This window comes from Salmo salar, chromosome 17, assembly GCF_965601325.2.
Source record: "Salmo salar chromosome 17, fSalSal1, whole genome shotgun sequence".
Lineage (NCBI taxonomy): Eukaryota > Metazoa > Chordata > Actinopteri > Salmoniformes > Salmonidae > Salmo > Salmo salar.
In genome coordinates, this window is record NC_138307.1 from 72,029,965 (window position 1) to 72,050,446 (window position 20,482).

Sequence of the window (20,482 nt, forward strand, 5' to 3'; positions counted from 1 at the left end):
GTATCGGGGTTGAAAAATCATAATCGGTCTACCTCTATTTGAGACCAATACAGCATCATTTCCCTCACAATATAAAGAGTCTACTTGAGGCAGTGGGGGTTACCATGGAAACCTGGACCAGGGTTTAACAGTTCCGAAGGTTTCAGAGTTTAACCTATCAGAACCATATTCTTCTCACAGAGAACGTTTGTTGTGGAACTAGGACAGGAATTCACATCCCCTCTTTTAAGTAAGTAGGAACACTTGGCATAATCTGAAGAGGGGAGGGACTTTATGGCCTTTTAAGCCCCAATCAGGAGTTTATGTTTCAGCCTGACGGCAGCCCCACCAGGGACAGACAATACACGAGCACAGCATTATAGTTTGAAGTTATAGACTACATCGCTTGTTTCCAAAGACAACAAAATGAAACACAAACAATGGAACAATGGTACCTTTAATGCAGGGTTCTGATCTGATGAGACAGCTGTACGAAGGTCAAAAGGCATTTCTAAGTTATATTCTTTAAGAATCAACAGTTGAAATGGCCATTGAACAGCAGGAAATATTCCAAATTGTGAGACCTTAAGAAGACCACCATGATTATCTCTACTGATAGTCTGATGCCTCTGAATAAACGATATCCGAGAACACAATATGAGAGAGTTAAAGGCTGCGTCCCATTTAGTGCACTACTATGGCACTAAATAGAGAATAGGGTGCCATTTGAGATGCATCCAATGTGGTGTCATGATAAACTGAGGGTATAGTGACGTTGGACCAACAACAGACTGGTAAATGTCACGATGGCCGTCACACGTGTTCATCGCCTGTCTGTTCACCCTGAATGAAGGATACAGACCACCGGCATTGTTGCCTCCCAGCCTTTCATCCTTATTGGATTCTCTGCCCTTTGGGACGGCATTACCTGTGAAGCGCTCGGCCTACATTCTTATATTCAGAAGAGCAAACCAGCAACAACCACAACTGAGAAACTGACACTAGGAAAATAACACTGGATGTATTGGCTTAGAGTTAGCTAATAAAAATCATTTCTGTCATTTACCAGCCTACATCCCAGAGCTGTATAGAGGCCTAGGTACTAGCAATATCAATGCAACCATCTGCCTCTCATATACTCAAGGAAGGTTTTTTTTATTATTTTGGTTCTATCCCAGAATTATTTCCTTTTGTGCAATGACTGGTTACCCAGTTGTATAAGTCCCCCCAACCGCACCACTCAGGTCTCTTTGGAGAGAAGTGTTGCTTGTTCTGATAGAATGCAGACACATTTGATTTGAAGGTGCTCTAGAATGAGTAGAGAAAAATATTTATTTTTCTTTTTAGCTTCTGCTCCCCCTGGTGGTAGATAATGGAACATCCCAGAAGGAAAGTACTGTAGTGTGGAATGAACCATTATTGAGATTTGAAGGGTAAAAATCTTCCCAAACCACCTTAAAACACACCCATGCCTTGTCATATACAAGTCTCAAATTTTAAATAAAAACATCAGATCCTTTTGCTTAGAGCATTGGTTACCTCTTTGCTTCCCATGGTATCTGCTTCAACCATGAAGGTTGCATGGTGCCTGGCAGAGCCCATCAACCTCCAGAGGACACCGTGGTTCAGGAATATTGAGGTTAGTACAGAGGTTGAGAGATACCTGACCCTGGGTCTGTGCTTAGAGGGCAAAGTGTGCCTGGAAGAAGAAGGTGGTCTTACCATGGGTGTAGCTGAGCCCCGGGCTGAGGGAAGAGGGGCTGGCGAGGTGATCTCTGCTGGGGGTGTGGAGGCTCCCATCCTTCTCCTTCTCTCTGTCCTTCTCCCTCTCCTCCCTCTTCTCTCGCTCCTTCTCCTCCCTCTTCTCTCGCTCCTTCTCCTTCTCTCGCTCCTTCTCCTCCCTCTTCTCTCGCTCCTTCCCCTGGCTTCGCTGGCTCATCCTCCCTGGGGTCAATAGGATGGGGTCATCACTGGGAATTAAGGCAGCTGGAAGAGAGCAAAAGCGAGAAAGAGAGAGAGAGAGGGAGAGAGAAAAGGGAAAGAGAGCGAGAGGGGGAGAAAATGGAAAGAGAGAGAGGGAGGGAGAAAAGGGAAAGAGAGAGAGGGGGAGAAAAGGGAAAGAGAGAGGGAGGGAGAAAAGGGAAAGAGAGAGAGAGGAGGAGAAAAGGGAAAGAGAGAGAGGGGGGAGAAAAGGGAAAGAGAGGGAGGAGAAAAGGGAAAGAGAGAGAGGGGGGAGAAAGGGAAAGAGAGAGAGGGGGGAGAAAGGGAAAGAGAGAGAGGGGGGAGAAAGGGAAAGAGAGAGAGGGGGAGAAAAGGGAAAGAGAGAGGGAGGGAGAAAAGGGAAAGAGAGAGAGAGGAGGAGAAAAGGGAAAGAGAGAGGGAGGGAGAAAAGGGAAAGAGAGAGAGGGGGGAGAAAAGGGAAAGAGAGAGAGAGGGGGGAGAAAAGGGAAAGAGAGAGAGAGGGGGGAGAAAAGGGAAAGAGAGAGAGAAGAGGAGAAAAGGGAAAGAGAGAGAGGGGGGAGAAAGGGAAAGAGAGAGAGAGGGGGGAGAAAAGGGAAAGAGAGAGAGGAGAAAGGGAAAGATAGAGAGGGGGGAGAAAGGGAAAGAGAGAGAGAGGAGGAGAAAAGGGAAAGAGAGAGAGGGGGGAGAAAAGGGAAAGAGAGAGAGGGGGGAGAAAAGGGAAAGAGAGAGAGAGGGGGGAGAAAAGGGAGAGAGAGAGAGAGATTCATTTTTATCTGCTGACCAACAGGCTGCGCAGCAGAGGTCACCGTGATGACTACACGGTGCCCTCTAGTGGCACGGCTGCAAAGACTCCATCTAACGAGGAGTAGGGTGAAGTTGCCCCGACAGTTGCATTTCCCCCACTAATTGTTAAGGTTAGGATTGGGGGAGGGGAAGCTGATCCTAGATCTGTACCTAGCGTAAACATCACCCTGCAGCGTTATAACATATTAAAGCAGAGAATATCTCAGTGTAGTAAGAACACTTCACTCTATGGCTAAGGGTTAACTAGATTTGGTTTAGTGTATGTGAAGCACACACAGCATATTTAATGAACAACATCCTAGGAAGAGAACACATTGTGCCTAGCAGCTCTCTTAAAGGGAAAATTCAATCAGAAACTATCTAGTAGCGCTCTTAAAAGGGAAAATGCACTCAGAAACGATCTAATAGCGCTCTTAAGTGGGAAATTCACTGAGATACTATCTAGAAGCACTCTTAACCTGTTATGGCTAGGGGGCAGTATTTTCACGGCTGGATAAAAAACGTACCCGATTTAATCTGGTTACTACTCCTGCCCAGTAACTAGAATATGCATATAATTATTGGCTTTGGATAGAAAACACTCCAAAGTTTCTAAAACTGTTTGAATTGTGTCTGTGAGTATAACAGAACTCAAATGGCAGGTCAAAACCTGAGAGATTCCTTTACAGGAAGTGGCCTGTCTGACCATTTCTTGAACTTCTTTGCCATCTCTATCTTTTACAAAGGAACTCTGCTCTAACGTGACACTTCCTACGTCTTCCATGGGCGCTCAGAGCCCGGGAAAAACCTGAATGTCGTCATCCCAGCCCCAGGCTGAAACACATTATCGCCTTTCTCAAGTGGCCGATCAAGGGACTGTGGGCTTAGGCGCGTGCCCTGGCCGCCCCCGTCTTTGTGATTTTTCCTCTGTTTGCCGAAAAGGAGATTCCCGGTCGGAATATTATCGCTTTTTTACGAGATAAATTGCATAAAAATTGATTTTAAACAGCGGTTGACATGCTTCAAAGTACGGTAATGGAATATTTAGAATTTTTTTGTCACGAATTGCGCCATGCGTGCGACCCTGATTTACCATTTCGGATAGTTTCTGGAACGCACGAACAAAACGCCGCTATTCGGATATAACGATGGATTATTTGGGACCAAACCAACATTTGTTATTGAAGTAGCAGTCCTGGGAGTGCATTCTGACGAAGACAACAAAGGTAATAACATTTTTGTTATAGTAAATCTGATTTTGGTGAAGGCTAAACTTGCCGGGTGTCTAAATAGCTAGCCCGTGATGGCTGGGCTATGTACTTAGAATATTGCAAAATGTGCTTTCACCAAAAAGCTATTTTAAAATCGGACATATCGAGTGCATAGAGGAGTTCTGTATCTATAATTCTTAAAATAATTGTTATGCTTTTTGTGAACGTTTATCGTGAGTAATTTAGTAAATTGTTAGTAAATTCCCCGGAAGTTTGCGGGGGGTATGCTAGTTCTGAACGTCACATGCTAATGTAAAAAGCTGTTTTTTGATATAAATATGAACTTGATTTAACAAAACATGCATGTATTGTATAACATAATGTCCTAGGTGTGTCATCTGATGAAGATCATCAAAGGTTAGTGCTGCATTTAGCTGTCTTCTGGGTTTTTGTGACATTATATGCTAGCTTGAAAAATGGGTGTCTGATTATTTCTGGCTGGGTAGTCTGCTGACATAATCTAATGTTTTGCTTTCGCTGTAAAGCCGGACAGTGTGGTTAGATAAAGGAGAGTCTTGTCTTTAAAATGCTGTGAAATAGTCATATGTTTGAAAAATTGAAGTTTTTGTATTTTTGAGGAATTTGTAATTCGCGCCACGCCCTATCATTGGATATTGGAGCAGGTGTTCCGCTAGCGGAACGTCTAGATGTAAGAGGTTAAAGGGAAAATCCACAAAATAAGGTTTCCAGTGAGTCTTAGTGCAGCAGTCTTGTGTTACAGTCCACCAGTCAATAAGGTTTCCAGTGAGTCTTAGTGCAGCAGTCTACTGTTACAGTCCACCAGTCAATAAGGTTTCCAGTGAGTCTTAGCCTCCAGTATTTATGCTGCAGTAGTTTATGTGTCGGGGGGCTAGGGTCAGTCTGTTATACCTGGAGTATTTCTCCTGTCTTATCCGGTGTCCTGTGTGAATTTAAGTATGCTCTCTCTAATTCTCTCTCTTTCTCTCGCTCTTTCTTTTGCTCTTTCTTTCTTTCTCTCTTTCGGAGGACCTGAGCCCTAGGACCATGCCTCAGGACTACCTGGCCTGATGACTCCTTGCTGTCCCCAGTCCACCTGGCCATGCTGCTGCTCCAGTTTCAACTGTTCTGCCTGCGGCTATGGAACCCTGACCTGTTCACCCGACGTGCTACCTGTCCCAGACCTGCTGTTTTCAACTCTCTAGAGACAGCAGGAGCAGTAGAGATACTCTGAATGATCGACTATGAAAAGCCAACTTACATTTACTCCTGGGGTGCTGACCTGTTGCACCCTCTACAACTACTGTGATTATTATTATTTGACCCTGCTGGTCATCTATGAACATTTGCACATCTTGGCCATGTTCTGTTATAATCTCCACCCGGCACAGCCAGAAGAGGACTGGTCACCCCTCATAGCCTGGTTCCTCTCTAGGTTTCTTCCTAGGTTCTGGCCTTTCTAGGGAGTTTTTCCTAGCCACCGTGCTTCTACACCTGCATTGCTTGCTGTTTGGGGTTTTAGGCTGGGTTTCTGTACAGCACTTTGAGATATCAGCTGATGTAAGAAGGGCTTTATAAATACATTTGATTTGATTTGAATCTTAGTGCAGCAGTCTACTGTTACAGTGCACCAGTCGGCAGGTAAGGGTGCTCTCGAGCAGCTAGATGTTCTTTACCATTCGGCCATCAGATTTGCCACCAATGCTCGTTACAGAACACATCACCTCACTCTCTACTCCTCTGTAAACTGCTTATCTCTGTATACCCGTCACAATGCCATCCCTAGGAAACTCAAAGCCAGCCCTAGGAAAGTCAACGCCTTCACTAAGAAAGTCAACGCCATCACAAAGAAAGTCAACGCCTTCACAAAGAAAGTCAACGCCTTCCCAAAGAAAGTCAACGCCTTCCCAAAGAAAGTCAACGCCTTCCCAAAGAAAGTCAACGCCTTCCCAAAGAAAGTCAACGCCTTCCCAAAGAAAGTCAACGCCTTCCCAAAGAAAGTCAACGCCTTCCCAAAGAAAGTCAACGCCTTCCCAAAGAAAGTCAACGCCTTCACTAAGAAAGTCAACGCCTTCACTAAGAAAGTCAACGCCATCCCTAAGAAAGTCAACGCCTTCCCAAAGAAAGTCAACGCCTTCCCAAAGAAAGTCAACGCCTTCACTAAGAAAGTCAACGCCTTCACTAAGAAAGTCAACGCCTTCACTAAGAAAGTCAACGCCTTCCCAAAGAAAGTCAACGCCATCACTAAGAAAGTCAACGCCTTCACTAACAAAGTCAACGCCTTCACTAAGAAAGTCAACGCCTTCCCAAAGAAAGTCAACGCCATCACTAAGAAAGTCAACGCCTTCACTAAGAAAGTCAACGCCTTCACTAAGAAAGTCAACGCCTTCCCAAAGAAAGTCAACGCCATCCCTAAGAAAGTCAACGCCACCCCTAAGAAAGTCAACGCCTTCACTAAGAAAGTCAACGCCACCCCTAAGAAAGTCAACGCCTTCCCAAAGAAAGTCAACGCCTTCCCAAAGAAAGTCAACGCCTTCCCAAAGAAAGTCAACGCCTTCCCAAAGAAAGTCAACGCCTTCACTAAGAAAGTCAACACCTTCACTAAGAAAGTCAACGCCTTCACTAACAAAGTCAACGCCTTCACTAACAAAGTCAACGCCTTCCCAAAGAAAGTCAACGCCTTCACTAAGAAAGTCAACGCCATCACTAAGAAAGTCAACGCCTTCCCAAAGAAAGTCAACGCCTTCCCAAAGAAAGTCAACGCCTTCACTAAGAAAGTCAACGCCTTCACTAAGAAAGTCAACGCCATCCCTAAGAAAGTCAACGCCACCCCTAAGAAAGTCAACGCCACCCCTAAGAAAGTCAACGCCTTCACTAAGAAAGTCAACGCCACCCCTAAGAAAGTCAACGCCTTCACTAAGAAAGTCAACGCCTTCACTAAGAAAGTCAACGCCTTCACTAAGAAAGTCAACGCCTTCCCAAAGAAAGTCAACGCCTTCCCAAAGAAAGTCAACGCCATCACTAAGAAAGTCAACGCCTTCACTAAGAAAGTCAACGCCTTCCCAAAGAAAGTCAACGCCTTCCCAAAGAAAGTCAACGCCTTCACTAAGAAAGTCAACGCCTTCACTAAGAAAGTCAACGCCTTCACTAAGAAAGTCAACGCCTTCACTAAGAAAGTCAACGCCTTCACTAAGAAAGTCAACGCCTTCCCAAAGAAAGTCAACGCCTTCACTAAGAAAGTCAACGCCTTTCCAAAGAAAGTCAACGCCTTCACTAAGAAAGTCAACGCCTTCCCAAAGAAAGTCAACGCCTTCACTAAGAAAGTCAACGCCTTCACTAAGAAAGTCAACGCCTTCACTAAGAAAGTCAACGCCACCCCTAAGAAAGTCAACGCCACCCCTAAGAAAGTCAACGCCTTCACTAAGAAAGTCAACCCCTTCACTAAGAAAGTCAACGCCATCACTAAGAGAGTCAACGCCATCACTAAGAAAGTCAACGCCATCACTAAGAAAGTCAACGCCTTCACTAAGAAAGTCAACACCTTCACTAAGAAAGTCAACGCCTTCACTAAGAAAGTCAACGCTTTCACTAAGAAAGTCAACGCCTTCACTAAGAAAGTCAACGCCTTCACTAAGAAAGTCAACGCTTTCACTAAGAAAGTCAACGCCTTCACTAAGAAAGTCAACGCCTTCACTAAGAAAGTCAACGCCATCACTAAGAAAGTCAACGCCTTCACTAAGAAAGTCAACGCCTTCACTAAGAAAGTCAACGCCATCACTAAGAAAGTCAACGCCATCACCAGGAAACTCAAAGACATACGGGACACAGCCAGCCGAAGGCCTAGATAGTGAACTCAACAACTGCAAGTGACATTTCAGTAAGTCAGTGACTATTGGAAATATTGTGGCTCACCAAAACAGGGCACTGTAGAACCATAAAGCTAGTGTGAAACTAGATCAGCACTGTCCAGCCATACATGATGAACAATATCAAAGTTACAGACAACTTTCACCCACTCCAAACCTTTGGCCTACCCAGAGAAATCCTTTCCTATAACTTGGAATTCATGACATTCGTTTAAGGTAAACACAAAATACTGGCTACTGTAACACAACCTTCAAATGCATCCCTGTCCTATTGAGGTGTTGAGTTGGAGGACATGAGCCTGTTTCCCCGTGAGCCCTCTCACCCCTGCCACACCCCTCCTCTCCCGCCCCATCACCCTTTCCTGTCCCTTCCAAAGGTCAGTGGCTTACCTGATGTGGTGGGGTGCTCTCTGATCTCTGCATGGAGCTGGTATGGGGAAGGGTGGGGACAGGCAGACAGATGGGGGAGAGAGAGAGAGAGAGAGACATGGGTGAGAAAGCGAGAGATGGGGAGAGAGATGGGTGAGAGAGAGATGGGGAGAGAAAGAGATGAGGAGCGAGAGAGAGAGAGATGGAGAGAGAGAGAGAGAGAGAGAGAGAGAGATGGGGAGAGCGAGATGGGGAGAGCGAGAGAGAGATGGGGAGAGCGAGAGAGAGATGGGGAGAGCGAGAGAGAGATGGGGAGAGCGAGAGAGAGATGGGGAGAGCGAGAGAGATGGGGAGAGAGAGAGAGATGGGGAGAGAGAGCGAGAGAGAGAGATGGGGAGAGAGAGTGAGAGAGAGAGATGGGGAGAGAGAGTGAGAGAGAGAGATGGGGGAGAGAGAGAGAGAGAGAGAGAGATATGGGGAGAGAGAGAGAGAGAGAGAGAAAGATGGGGAGAGAGAGAGAGAGATGGGGAGAGAGAGCGAGAGAAAGAGAGAGAGAGAGGGCAGAAAGAGGGGGAAAGAGGAGGGGGGGTAGGGAGTCCATCCAGGTAGTCAAGTGGTCAAGGTGACCAGAGTGATGTTGGTCAGTTTGTGTGCAGCAGTGGTGGTGGTGGTGAAGGACACAGCAGCAGAAACAGAGGATGATGAAAAAGAAGAAGACAAAAGACAAAAAAGGAGAACAGACGTTAGTAAAAAAAATAAAGACCACAACACCATACTGACAACAGACCACAACACCCTACTGACAACACCATACTGACAACAGACCACAACACCATACTGACAACAGACCACAACACCATATTGACAACACCATACTGACAACAGACCACAACACCATACTGACAACAGACCACAACACCATACTGACAACACCATACTGACAACACCATACTGGCAACACCATACTGACAACAGACCACAACACCCTACTGGCAACACCATACTGACAACAGACCACAACACCATACTGACAACACCATACTGACAACAGACCACAACACCATACTGACAACAGACCACAACACCATACTGACAACAGACCACAGCACCATACTGACAACAGACCACAGCACCATACTGACAACAGACCACAACACCATACTGACAACAGACCACAACACCACACTGACAACAGACCACAACAACATACTGGCAACAGATCACACCACCATACTGGCAACAGACCACAACAACATACTGGCAACAGATCACACCACCATACTGACAACAGACCACAACACCACACTGGCAACAGACCACAACAACATACTGGCAACAGATCACACCACCACACTGGCAACAGATCACAACACCATACTGACAACAGACCACAACACCACACTGACAACAGACCACAACACCATACTGACAACACCATACTGACAACAGACCACAACACCACACTGACAACACCATACTGACAACAGACCACAACACTGACAACAGACCACAACACCATACTGACAACACCATACTGACAACAGACCACAACACCACACTGACAACACCATACTGACAACAGACCACAACACCATACTGACAACACCATACTGACAACAGACCACAACACCACACTGACAACAGAGCACAACACCATACTGACAACAGACCACAGCATCATACTGACAACAGATCACAACACCATACTGACAACAGACCACAACACCATACTGACAACAGATCACAACACCATACTGACAACACCATACTGACAACAGACCACAACACCACACTGACAACACCATACTGACAACAGACCACAACACCATACTGACAACACCACACTGACAACAGATCACAACACCATACTGACAACAGACCACAGCATCATACTGACAACAGATCACAACACCATACTGACAACAGACCACACCACCACACTGACAACAGATCACAACACCATACTGACAACAGACCACAACACCATACTGACAACAGACCACAACACCATACTGACAACAGACCACAACACCATACTGACAACAGACCACAACACCATACTGACAACAGAACACAGCACCATACTGACAACAGAACACAGCACCATACTGACAACAGAACACAGCACCATACTGACAACAGATCACGACACCATACTGACAACAGACCACAGCACCATACTGACAACAGAACACAGCACCATACTGACAACAGAACACAGCACCATACTGACAACAGAACACAGCACCATACTGACAACAGATCACGACACCATACTGACAACAGATCACGACACCATACTGACAACACCAGACCACAACACCATACTGACAACAGATCACAACACCATACTGACAACACCAGACCACAACACCATACTGACAACAGATCACAACACCATACTGACAACAGATCACAACACCCTACTGACAACACCATACTGACAACAGACCACAACACCATACTGACAACAGACCACAACACCATATTGACAACACCATACTGACAACAGACCACAACACCATACTGACAACAGATCACACCACCATACTGACAACACCAGACCACAACACCATACTGACAACAGACCACAACACCATACTGACAACAGATCACACCACCATACTGACAACACCAAGACCACAACACCATACTGACAACAGATCACAACACCATACTGACAACAGATCACAACACCATACTGACAACAGATCACAACACCATACTGACAACAGATCACAACACCATACTGACAACAGACCACAACACCATACTGACAACACCAGACCACAACACCATACTGACAAAAGCATGGTGACTGAATGGATGAGGAGGAGTCTGCTCAGGTCACCAGAAGGGGTGGGGTAACATAACACCCAGTGACAAATTAACACATGCACTCACACACACACACCAGTGGCGCCTACCACAATCCACACACACCGGGAGCAGCCTGGATTAGCTGAGATTACAGGAGTACCAGGGATGAGGAGGGATCATCCAGAGACAACACACAGCACTGGGTGGGCGGTTTGGGCGTCTTTCCCGCTAAGCACCAATCGGCCTCCATCCCCGCCCGTCAAGAGCACAAATAGCAACCGATGCATTCCATTGGCTCTGGCCTCAGGGAGAGGCCACAGCTGTGCTGTAATAGGTTGAGAGTATGTACACTGTGGCTGTGTCCCTAATGGCATCCCATTACCATTATAGAGCACTATTGTTGACCAGGACCCATACAAGGAGAGCTGATTAGAGAAAGCTGAGGGGTGGCTCAGCTTTGATTAATAAAGCTTTAGAGGCAAGCAGTCTTAGATTTACTTTTTAATTCAATCAAAGCTGACTGAGCGGTGAGTACATTGTCTTCAACTCTGCAGCTCAATACGTTTTGCTACATGCTCAGTCAGTCCCATCAACTACCTGTTTAATGATAAAGCACAAGGCCAGCTAAGAGGAGTTCAAAGGTCGTCCTGTGGTTAATGACAGCGTTATAGAGAGGGGTGATGGATGATACAGTTATAGAGAGGAGTGATGGATGATACAGTTATAGAGAGGAGTGATGGATGATACAGTTATAGAGAGGAGTGATGGATGATACAGTTATAGAGAGGAGTGATGGATGATACAGTTATAGAGAGGGGTGATGGATGATTAATTTAGAGAGAGGAGTGATGGATGATACAGTTATAGAGAGGAGTGATGGATGATACAGTTATAGAGAGGGGGTGATGGATGATACAGTTATAGAGAGGAGTGATGGATGATACAGTTATAGAGAGGAGTGATGGATGATACAGTTATAGAGAGGAGTGATGGATGATACAGTTATAGAGAGGAGTGATGGATGATACAGTTATAGAGAGGAGTGATGGATGATACAGTTATAGAGAGGAGTGATGGATGATACAGTTATAGAGAGGAGTGATGGATGATACAGTTATAGAGAGGAGTGATGGATGATACAGTTATAGAGAGGAGTGATGGATGATACAGTTATAGAGAGGAGTGATGGATGATACAGTTATAGAGAGGAGTGATGGATGATACAGTTATAGAGAGGAGTGATGGATGATTCAGTTATAGAGAGGAGTGATGGATGATACAGTTATAGAGAGAAGTGATGGATGATACAGTTATAGAGGGGAGTGACGGATGATTAATTTAGAGAGAGGGGTGATGGATGATTAATTTAGAGAGAGGAGTGATGGATGATACAGCTAGAGAGAGGAGTGATGGATGATACAGCTAGAGAGAGGAGTGATGGATGATACAGTTATAGAGAGGAGTGATGGATGATACAGCTAGAGAGAGGAGTGATGGATGATACAGCTAGAGAGAGGAGTGATGGATGATACAGCTAGAGAGAGGAGTGATGGATGATACAGCGAGAGAGAGGAGTGATGGATGATACAGTTATAGAGAATTGTGATGGATGATTAATTTAGAGAGTTGTGATGGATGATACAGTTATAGAGAGGAGTGATGGATGATACAGTTATAGAGAGGAGTGATGGATGATACAGTTATAGAGAGGAGTGATGGATGATACAGTTATAGAGAGGGGTGATGGATGATACAGTTATAGAGAGGAGTGATGGATGATTCAGTTATAGAGAGGAGTGATGGATGATACAGTTATAGAGGGGAGTGACGGATGATTAATTTAGAGAGGGGTGATGGATGATTAATTTAGAGAGAGGAATGATGAATGATACAGCTAGAGAGAGGAGTGATGGATGATACAGCTAGAGAGAGGAGTGATGGATGATACAGCTAGAGAGAGGAGTGATGGATGATACAGTTATAGAGAGGAGTGATGGATGATACAGCTAGAGAGAGGAGTGATGGATGATACAGTTATAGAGAGTTGTGATGGATGATACAGTTATAGATAATTGTGATGGATGATTAATTTAGAGAGGGGGTGATGGATGATACAGTTATAGAGAGTTGTGATGGATGATACAGTTATAGAGAGTTGTGATGGATGATACAGTTATAGAGAGTTGTGATGGATGATACAGCTAGAGAGAGGAGTGATGGATGATACAGTTATAGAGAGTTGTGATGGATGATACAGTTATAGAGAGTTGTGATGGATGATACAGTTATAGAGAGTTGTGATGGATGATACAATTATAGAGAGTTGTGATGGATGATACAGTTATAGAGAGTTGTGATGGATGATTAATTTAGAGAGGGGGTGATGGATGATACAGTTATAGAGAGTTGTGATGGATGATACTAATGGTGCCTGCTGCTCTCCCACTGCAGGACATACTAATGGTGCCTGCTGCTCTCCCACTGCAGGACATACTAATGGTGCCTGCTGCTCTCCCACTGCAGGACATAGTAAGGGTGCCTGCTGCTCTCCCACTGCAGGACATACGAATGGTGCCTGCTGCTCTCCCACTGTAGGACATAGTAAGGGTGCCTACTGCTCTCCCACTGCAGGACATAGTAAGGGTGCCTACTGCTCTCCCACTGCAGGACATACTAATGGTGCCTGCTGCTCTCCCACTGTAGGACATAGTAAGGGTGCCTACTGCTCTCCCACTGCAGGACATAGTAAGGGTGCCTACTGCTCTCCCACTGCAGGACATACTAATGGTGCCTGCTGCTCTCCCACTGCAGGACATAGTAAGGGTGCCTGCTGCTCTCCCACTGCAGGACATACTAATGGTGCCTGCTGCTCTCCCACTGTAGGACATACTAATGGTGCCTGCTGCTCTCCCACTGCAGGACATAGTAAGGGTGCCTGCTGCTCTCCCACTGCAGGACATAGTAAGGGTGCCTGCTGCTCTCCCACTGTAGTACATAGTAAGGGTGCCTGCTGCTCTCCCACTGTAGGACATAGTAAGGGTGCCTGCTGCTCTCCCACTGCAGGGCATACTAATGGTGCCTGCTGCTCTCCCACTGCAGGACATAGTAAGGGTGCCTGCTGCTCTCCCACTGCAGGACATAGTAAGGGTGCCTACTGCTCTCCCACTGCAGGACATAGTAAGGGTGCCTACTGCTCTCCCACTGCAGGACATAGTAAGGGTGCCTGCTGCTCTCCCACTGCAGGACATACGAATGGTGCCTGCTGCTCTCCCACTGTAGGACATAGTAAGGGTGCCTACTGCTCTCCCACTGCATGACATAGTAAGGGTGCCTACTGCTCTCCCACTGCAGGACATACTAATGGTGCCTGCTGCTCTCCCACTGTAGGACATAGTAAGGGTGCCTACTGCTCTCCCACTGCAGGACATAGTAAGGGTGCCTACTGCTCTCCCACTGCAGGACATACTAATGGTGCCTGCTGCTCTCCCACTGCAGGACATAGTAAGGGTGCCTGCTGCTCTCCCACTGCAGGACATACTAATGGTGCCTGCTGCTCTCCCACTGTAGGACATACTAATGGTGCCTGCTGCTCTCCCACTGCAGGACATAGTAAGGGTGCCTGCTGCTCTCCCACTGCAGGACATAGTAAGGGTGCCTGCTGCTCTCCCACTGTAGTACATAGTAAGGGTGCCTGCTGCTCTCCCACTGTAGGACATAGTAAGGGTGCCTGCTGCTCTCCCACTGCAGGGCATACTAATGGTGCCTGCTGCTCTCCCACTGCAGGACATAGTAAGGGTGCCTGCTGCTCTCCCACTGCAGGACATAGTAAGGGTGCCTACTGCTCTCCCACTGCAGGACATAGTAAGGGTGCCTACTGCTCTCCCACTGCAGGACATACTAATGGTGCCTGCTGCTCTCCCACTGCAGGACATACTAATGGTGCCTGCTGCTCTCCCACTGCAGGACATAGTAAGGGTGCCTGCTGCTCTCCCACTGCAGGACATACTAATGGTGCCTGCTGCTCTCCCACTGTAGGACATACTAATGGTGCCTGCTGCTCTCCCACTGTAGGACATACTAATGGTGCCTGCTGCTCTCCCACTGCAGGACATAGTAAGGGTGCCTGCTGCTCTCCCACTGCAGGACATAGTAAGGGTGCCTGCTGCTCTCCCACTGTAGGACATAGTAAGGGTGCCTGCTGCTCTCCCACTGTAGGACATAGTAAGGGTGCCTGCTGCTCTCCCACTGCAGGGCATACTAATGGTGCCTGCTGCTCTCCAATTGCAGGACATAGTAAGGGTGCCTGTTACTCTCCCACTGCAGGACATAGTAAGGGTGCCTGCTGCTCTCCCACTGCAGGGCATACTAATGGTGCCTGCTGCTCTCCCACTGCAGGGCATACTAATGGTGCCTGCTGCTCTCCCACTGCAGGACATAGTAAGGGTGCCGCCACTCTCCCACTGCAGGACATAGTAAGGGTGCCGCCACTCTCCCTGGTGTTAGAAGCCCCCAAGGCAGGTGCTCTTCAAATAAGGCTGGTCTTACCAGGTGATTACTGTTGATTCGTTTTGCAGACGAGGTTGAGTGAGTGATTTGGGGGGGGTACATTATGTGTGTATGTGACGTGCTATAGTGTCATCAGTGGCCTCTGTCTTACAGTATGTTTGAAACAGAGATAGGTGAAGTTGCCCCTAGATGCTGATCCTGGGTCAGTTTGGCATTTCCCTAACTATTAGTTAAAGCTGAGATCCACATCCTCCAGTGGAATCGGGGCAGAGGAGTATCCTGCATCGTGGTGTTCTATCGTGAGCGTGCGATGATGCACAATGATGTCAGGAGGAAAAACACGTCTCTGTTGTTGTAATATCAGAAATGGACATGGCGGTTTCACCGCTACGGATTCCAGCTGTAAGGTTAGGATTGGGGGAGGGGAAGCTGATCGTCAATATGTACCTTAGGGAAACTAGGCAGCGTTGGAAACAGCATCAGCTGGGATTTTACATCCAGGTCATAAGTCAGACTTGATCACCGTCATTGGACACATTCCTTCTCTCACACTGTAGCAGGCATCTCAGCACACTGCTAACCAATGTCCAATTCACACCAGCACAGCACTGGCATAACCTCAACCCACAGGGCTGGGCCAACTGTCCAAGATGACCAGACCTCACAGCACAACTGAATGGAGATGGAGATAGAGAGATAGAGAGAGAGATAACCGACAACACAGCTGCCCCCTGAATACAATGATGGGAACTACATTAACTGACATTATTAGAGTTACTGACAATGCAGCTGGTGAATTACAATGGGACCACTGTAACTGGAGCTGTCCAGCTGGTGAATTACAATGGGACCACTGTAACTGGAGCTGTCCAGCTGGTGAATTACAATGAGACCACTGTAACTGGAGCTGTCCAGCTGGTGAATGACAATGGGACCACTGTAACTAGAGCTGTCCAGCTGGTGAATGACAATGGGACCACTGTAACTGGAGCTGTCCAGCTGGTGAATGACAATGGGACCACTGTAACTGGAGCTGTCCAGCTGGTGAATGACAATGGGACCACTGTAACTGGAGCTGTCCAGCTGGTGAATTACAATGAGACCACTGTAACTGGAGCTGTCCAGCTGGTGAATGACAATGGGACCACTGTAACTGGAGCTGTCCAGCTGGTGAATGACAATGAGACCACTGTAACTGGAGCTGTCCAGCTGGTGAATGATAATGAGACCACTGTAACTGGAGCTGTCCAGCTGGTGAATGACAATGGGACCACTGTAACAGGAGCTGTCCAGCTGGTGAATTACAATGGGACCACTGTAACTGGAGCTGTCCAGCTGGTGAATTACAATGAGACCACTGTAACTGGAGCTGTCCAGCTGGTGAATGACAATGGGACCACTGTAACTGGAGCTGTCCAGCTGGTGAATGACAATGGGACCACTGTAACTGGAGCTGTCCAGCTGGTGAATGACAATGGGACCACTGTAACTGGAGCTGTCCAGCTGGTGAATTACAATGAGACCACTGTAACTGGAGCTGTCCAGCTGGTGAATTACAATGAGACCACTGTAACTGGAGCTGTCCAGCTGGTGAATTACAATGAGACCACTGTAACTGGAGCTGTCCAGCTGGTGAATTGCAATGGGACCACTGTAACTGGAGCTGTCCAGCTGGTGAATTGCAATGGGACCACTGTAACTGGAGCTGTCCAGCTGGTGTATTGCAATGGGACCACTGTAACTGGAGCTGTCCAGCTGGTGAATTACAATGGGACCACTGTAACTGGAGCTGTCCAGCTGGTGAATTACAATGGGACCACTGTAACTGGAGCTGTCCAGCTGGTGAATGACAATGGGACCACTGTAACTGGAGCTGTCCAGCTGGTGAATGACAATGGGACCACTGTAACTAGAGCTGTCCAGCTGGTGAATGACAATGAGACCACTGTAACTAGAGCTGTCCAGCTGGTGAATGACAATGAGACCACTGTAACTGGAGCTGTCCAGCAGGTGAATTACAATGGGACCACTGTAACTGGAGCTGTCCAGCTGGTGAATTACAATGAGACCACTGTAACTGGAGCTGTCCTGCTGGTGAATGACAATGGGACCACTGTAACTGGAGCTGTCCAGCTGGTGAATGACAATGGGACCACTGTAACTGGAGCTGTCCAGCTGGTGTATGGCAATGGGACCACTGTAACTGGAGCTGTCCAGCTGGTGAATTGCAATGGGACCACTGTAACTGGAGCTGTCCAGCTGGTGTATTGCAATGGGACCACTGTAACTGGAGCTGTCCAGCTGGTGAATTACAATGGGACCACTGTAACTGGAGCTGTCCAGCTGGTGAATTACAATGGGACCACTGTAACTGGAGCTGTCCAGCTGGTGAATTACAATGGGACCACTGTAACTGGAGCTGTCCAGCTGGTGAATTACAATGGGACCACTGTAACTGGAGCTGTCCAGCTGGTGAATTATAATGGGACCACTGTAACTGGAGCTGTCCAGCTGGTGAATTGCAATGGGACCACTGTACCTGGAGCTGTCCAGCTGGTGTATTGCAATGGGACCACTGTAACTGGAGCTGTCCAGCTGGTGAATTACAATGGGACCACTGTAACTGGAGCTGTCCAGCTGGTGAATTACAATGAGACCACTGTAACTGGAGCTGTCCAGCTGGTGAATTACAATGGGACCACTGTAACTGGAGCTGTCCAGCTGGTGAATTACAATGGGACCACTGTAACTGGAGCTGTCCAGCTGGTGAATGACAATGGGACCACTGTAACTGGAGCTGTCCAGCTGGTGAATGACAATGGGACCACTGTAACTGGAGCTGTCCAGCTGGTGAATGACAATGGGACCACTGTAACTGGAGCTGTCCAGCTGGTGAATGACAATGGGACCACTGTAACTGGAGCTGTCCAGCTGGTGAATTACAATGAGACCACTGTAACTGGAGCTGTCCAGCTGGTGAATGACAATGGGACCACTGTAACTGGAGCTGTCCAGCTGGTGAATGACAATGGGACCACTGTAACTGGAGCTGTCCAGCTGGTGAATGACAATGAGACCACTGTAACTGGAGCTGTCCAGCTGGTGAATGACAATGAGACCACTGTAACTGGAGCTGTCCAGCTGGTGAATTACAATGGGACCACTGTAACTGGAGCTGTCCAGCTGGTGAATGACAATGGGACCACTGTAACTGGAGCTGTCCAGCTGGTCAATTACAATGAGACCACTGTAACTGGAGCTGTCCAGCTGGTGAATGACAATGGGACCACTGTAACTGGAGCTGTCCAGCTGGTGAATTGCAATGGGACCACTGTAACTGGAGCTGTCCAGCTGGTGTATTGCAATGGGACCACTGTAACTCGAGCTGTCCAGCTGGTGAATTACAATGGGACCACTGTAACTGGAGCTGTCCAGCTGGTGAATTACAATGGGACCACTGTAACTGGAGCTGTCCAGCTGGTGAATTACAATGGGACCACTGTAACTGGAGCTGTCCAGCTGGTGAATTACAATGGGACCACTGTAACTGGAGCTGTCCAGCTGGTGAATTACAATGGGACCACTGTAACTGGAGCTGTCCAGCTGGTGAATTGCAATGGGACCACTGTAACTGGAGCTGTCCAGCTGGTGAATTGCAATGGGACCACTGTACCTGGAGCTGTCCAGCTGGTGTATTGCAATGGGACAGCTGTAACTGGAGCTGTCCAGCTGGTGAATTACAATGGGACCACTGTAACTGGAGCTGTCCAGCTGGTGAATTGCAATGGGACCACTGTACCTGGAGCTGTCCAGCTGGTGTATTGCAATGGGACCACTGTAACTGGAGCTGTCCAGCTGGTGAATTACAATGGGACCACTGTAACTGGAGCTGTCCAGCTGGTGAATTACAATGGGACCACTGTAACTGGAGCTGTCCAGCTGGTGAATTACAATGGGACCACTGTACCTGGAGCTGTCCAGCTGGTGTATTGCAATGGGACAACTGTAACTGGAGCTGTCCAGCTGGTGAATTACAATGGGACCACTGTAACTGGAGCTGTCCAGCTGGTGAATTACAATGAGACCACTGTAACTGGAGCTGTCCAGCTGGTGAATTACAATGGGACCACTGTAACTGGAGCTGTCCAGCTGGTGAATTACAATGGGACCACTGTAACTGGAGCTGTCCAGCTGGTGAATGACAATGGGACCACTGTAACTGGAGCTGTCCAGCTGGTCAATTACAATGAGACCACTGTAACTGGAGCTGTCCAGCTGGTGAATGACAATGGGACCACTGTAACTGGAGCTGTCCAGCTGGTGAATTGCAATGGGACCACTGTAACTGGAGCTGTCCAGCTGGTGTATTGCAATGGGACCACTGTAACTGGAGCTGTCCAGCTGGTGAATTACAATGGGACCACTGTAACTAGAGCTGTCCAGCTGGTGAATTACAATGGGACCACTGTAACTGGAGCTGTCCAGCTGGTGAATTACAATGGGACCACTGTAACTGGAGCTGTCCAGCTGGTGAATTACAATGGGACCACTGTAACTGGAGCTGTCCAGCTGGTGAATTACAATGGGACCACTGTAACTGGAGCTGTCCAGCTGGTGAATTACAATGGGACCACTGTAACTGGAGCTGTCCAGCTGGTGAATTGCAATGGGACCACTGTAACTGGAGCTGTCCAGCTGGTGAATTGCAATGGGACCACTGTACCTGGAGCTGTCCAGCTGGTGTATTGCAATGGGACAGCTGTAACTGGAGCTGTCCAGCTGGTGAATTACAATGGGACCACTGTAACTGGAGCTGTCCAGCTGGTGAATTGCAATGGGACCACTGTACCTGGAGCTGTCCAGCTGGTGTATTGCAATGGGACCACTGTAACTGGAGCTGTCCAGCTGGTGAATTACAATGGGACCACTGTAACTGGAGCTGTCCAGCTGGTGAATTACAATGAGACC

The 20,482-nt window shown here is 47.5% G+C and overlaps 1 protein-coding gene across 4 annotated transcripts in view; it reads right to left on the reverse strand.

Moving 5' to 3' along the window:
- Nucleotides 1-20,482, reverse strand: part of LOC106609746 (oxysterol binding protein-like 8) — a 245,883-nt gene that overhangs the window by 125,856 nt on the left and 99,545 nt on the right. For 2 of the 4 annotated variants that reach the window (XM_045700096.2, XM_045700099.2), the window contains 2 exons: nt 8,210-8,246; nt 1,702-1,965 (listed from right to left, as the gene is read on the reverse strand). In XM_045700096.2, coding sequence (XP_045556052.1) covers nt 1,702-1,965; nt 8,210-8,246 — 301 coding nt within the window. The remainder of the gene's footprint in view (nt 1-1,701; nt 1,966-8,209; nt 8,247-20,482) is intronic. The other 2 variants (XM_045700098.2, XM_082964070.1) reach the window with 1 other exon arrangement.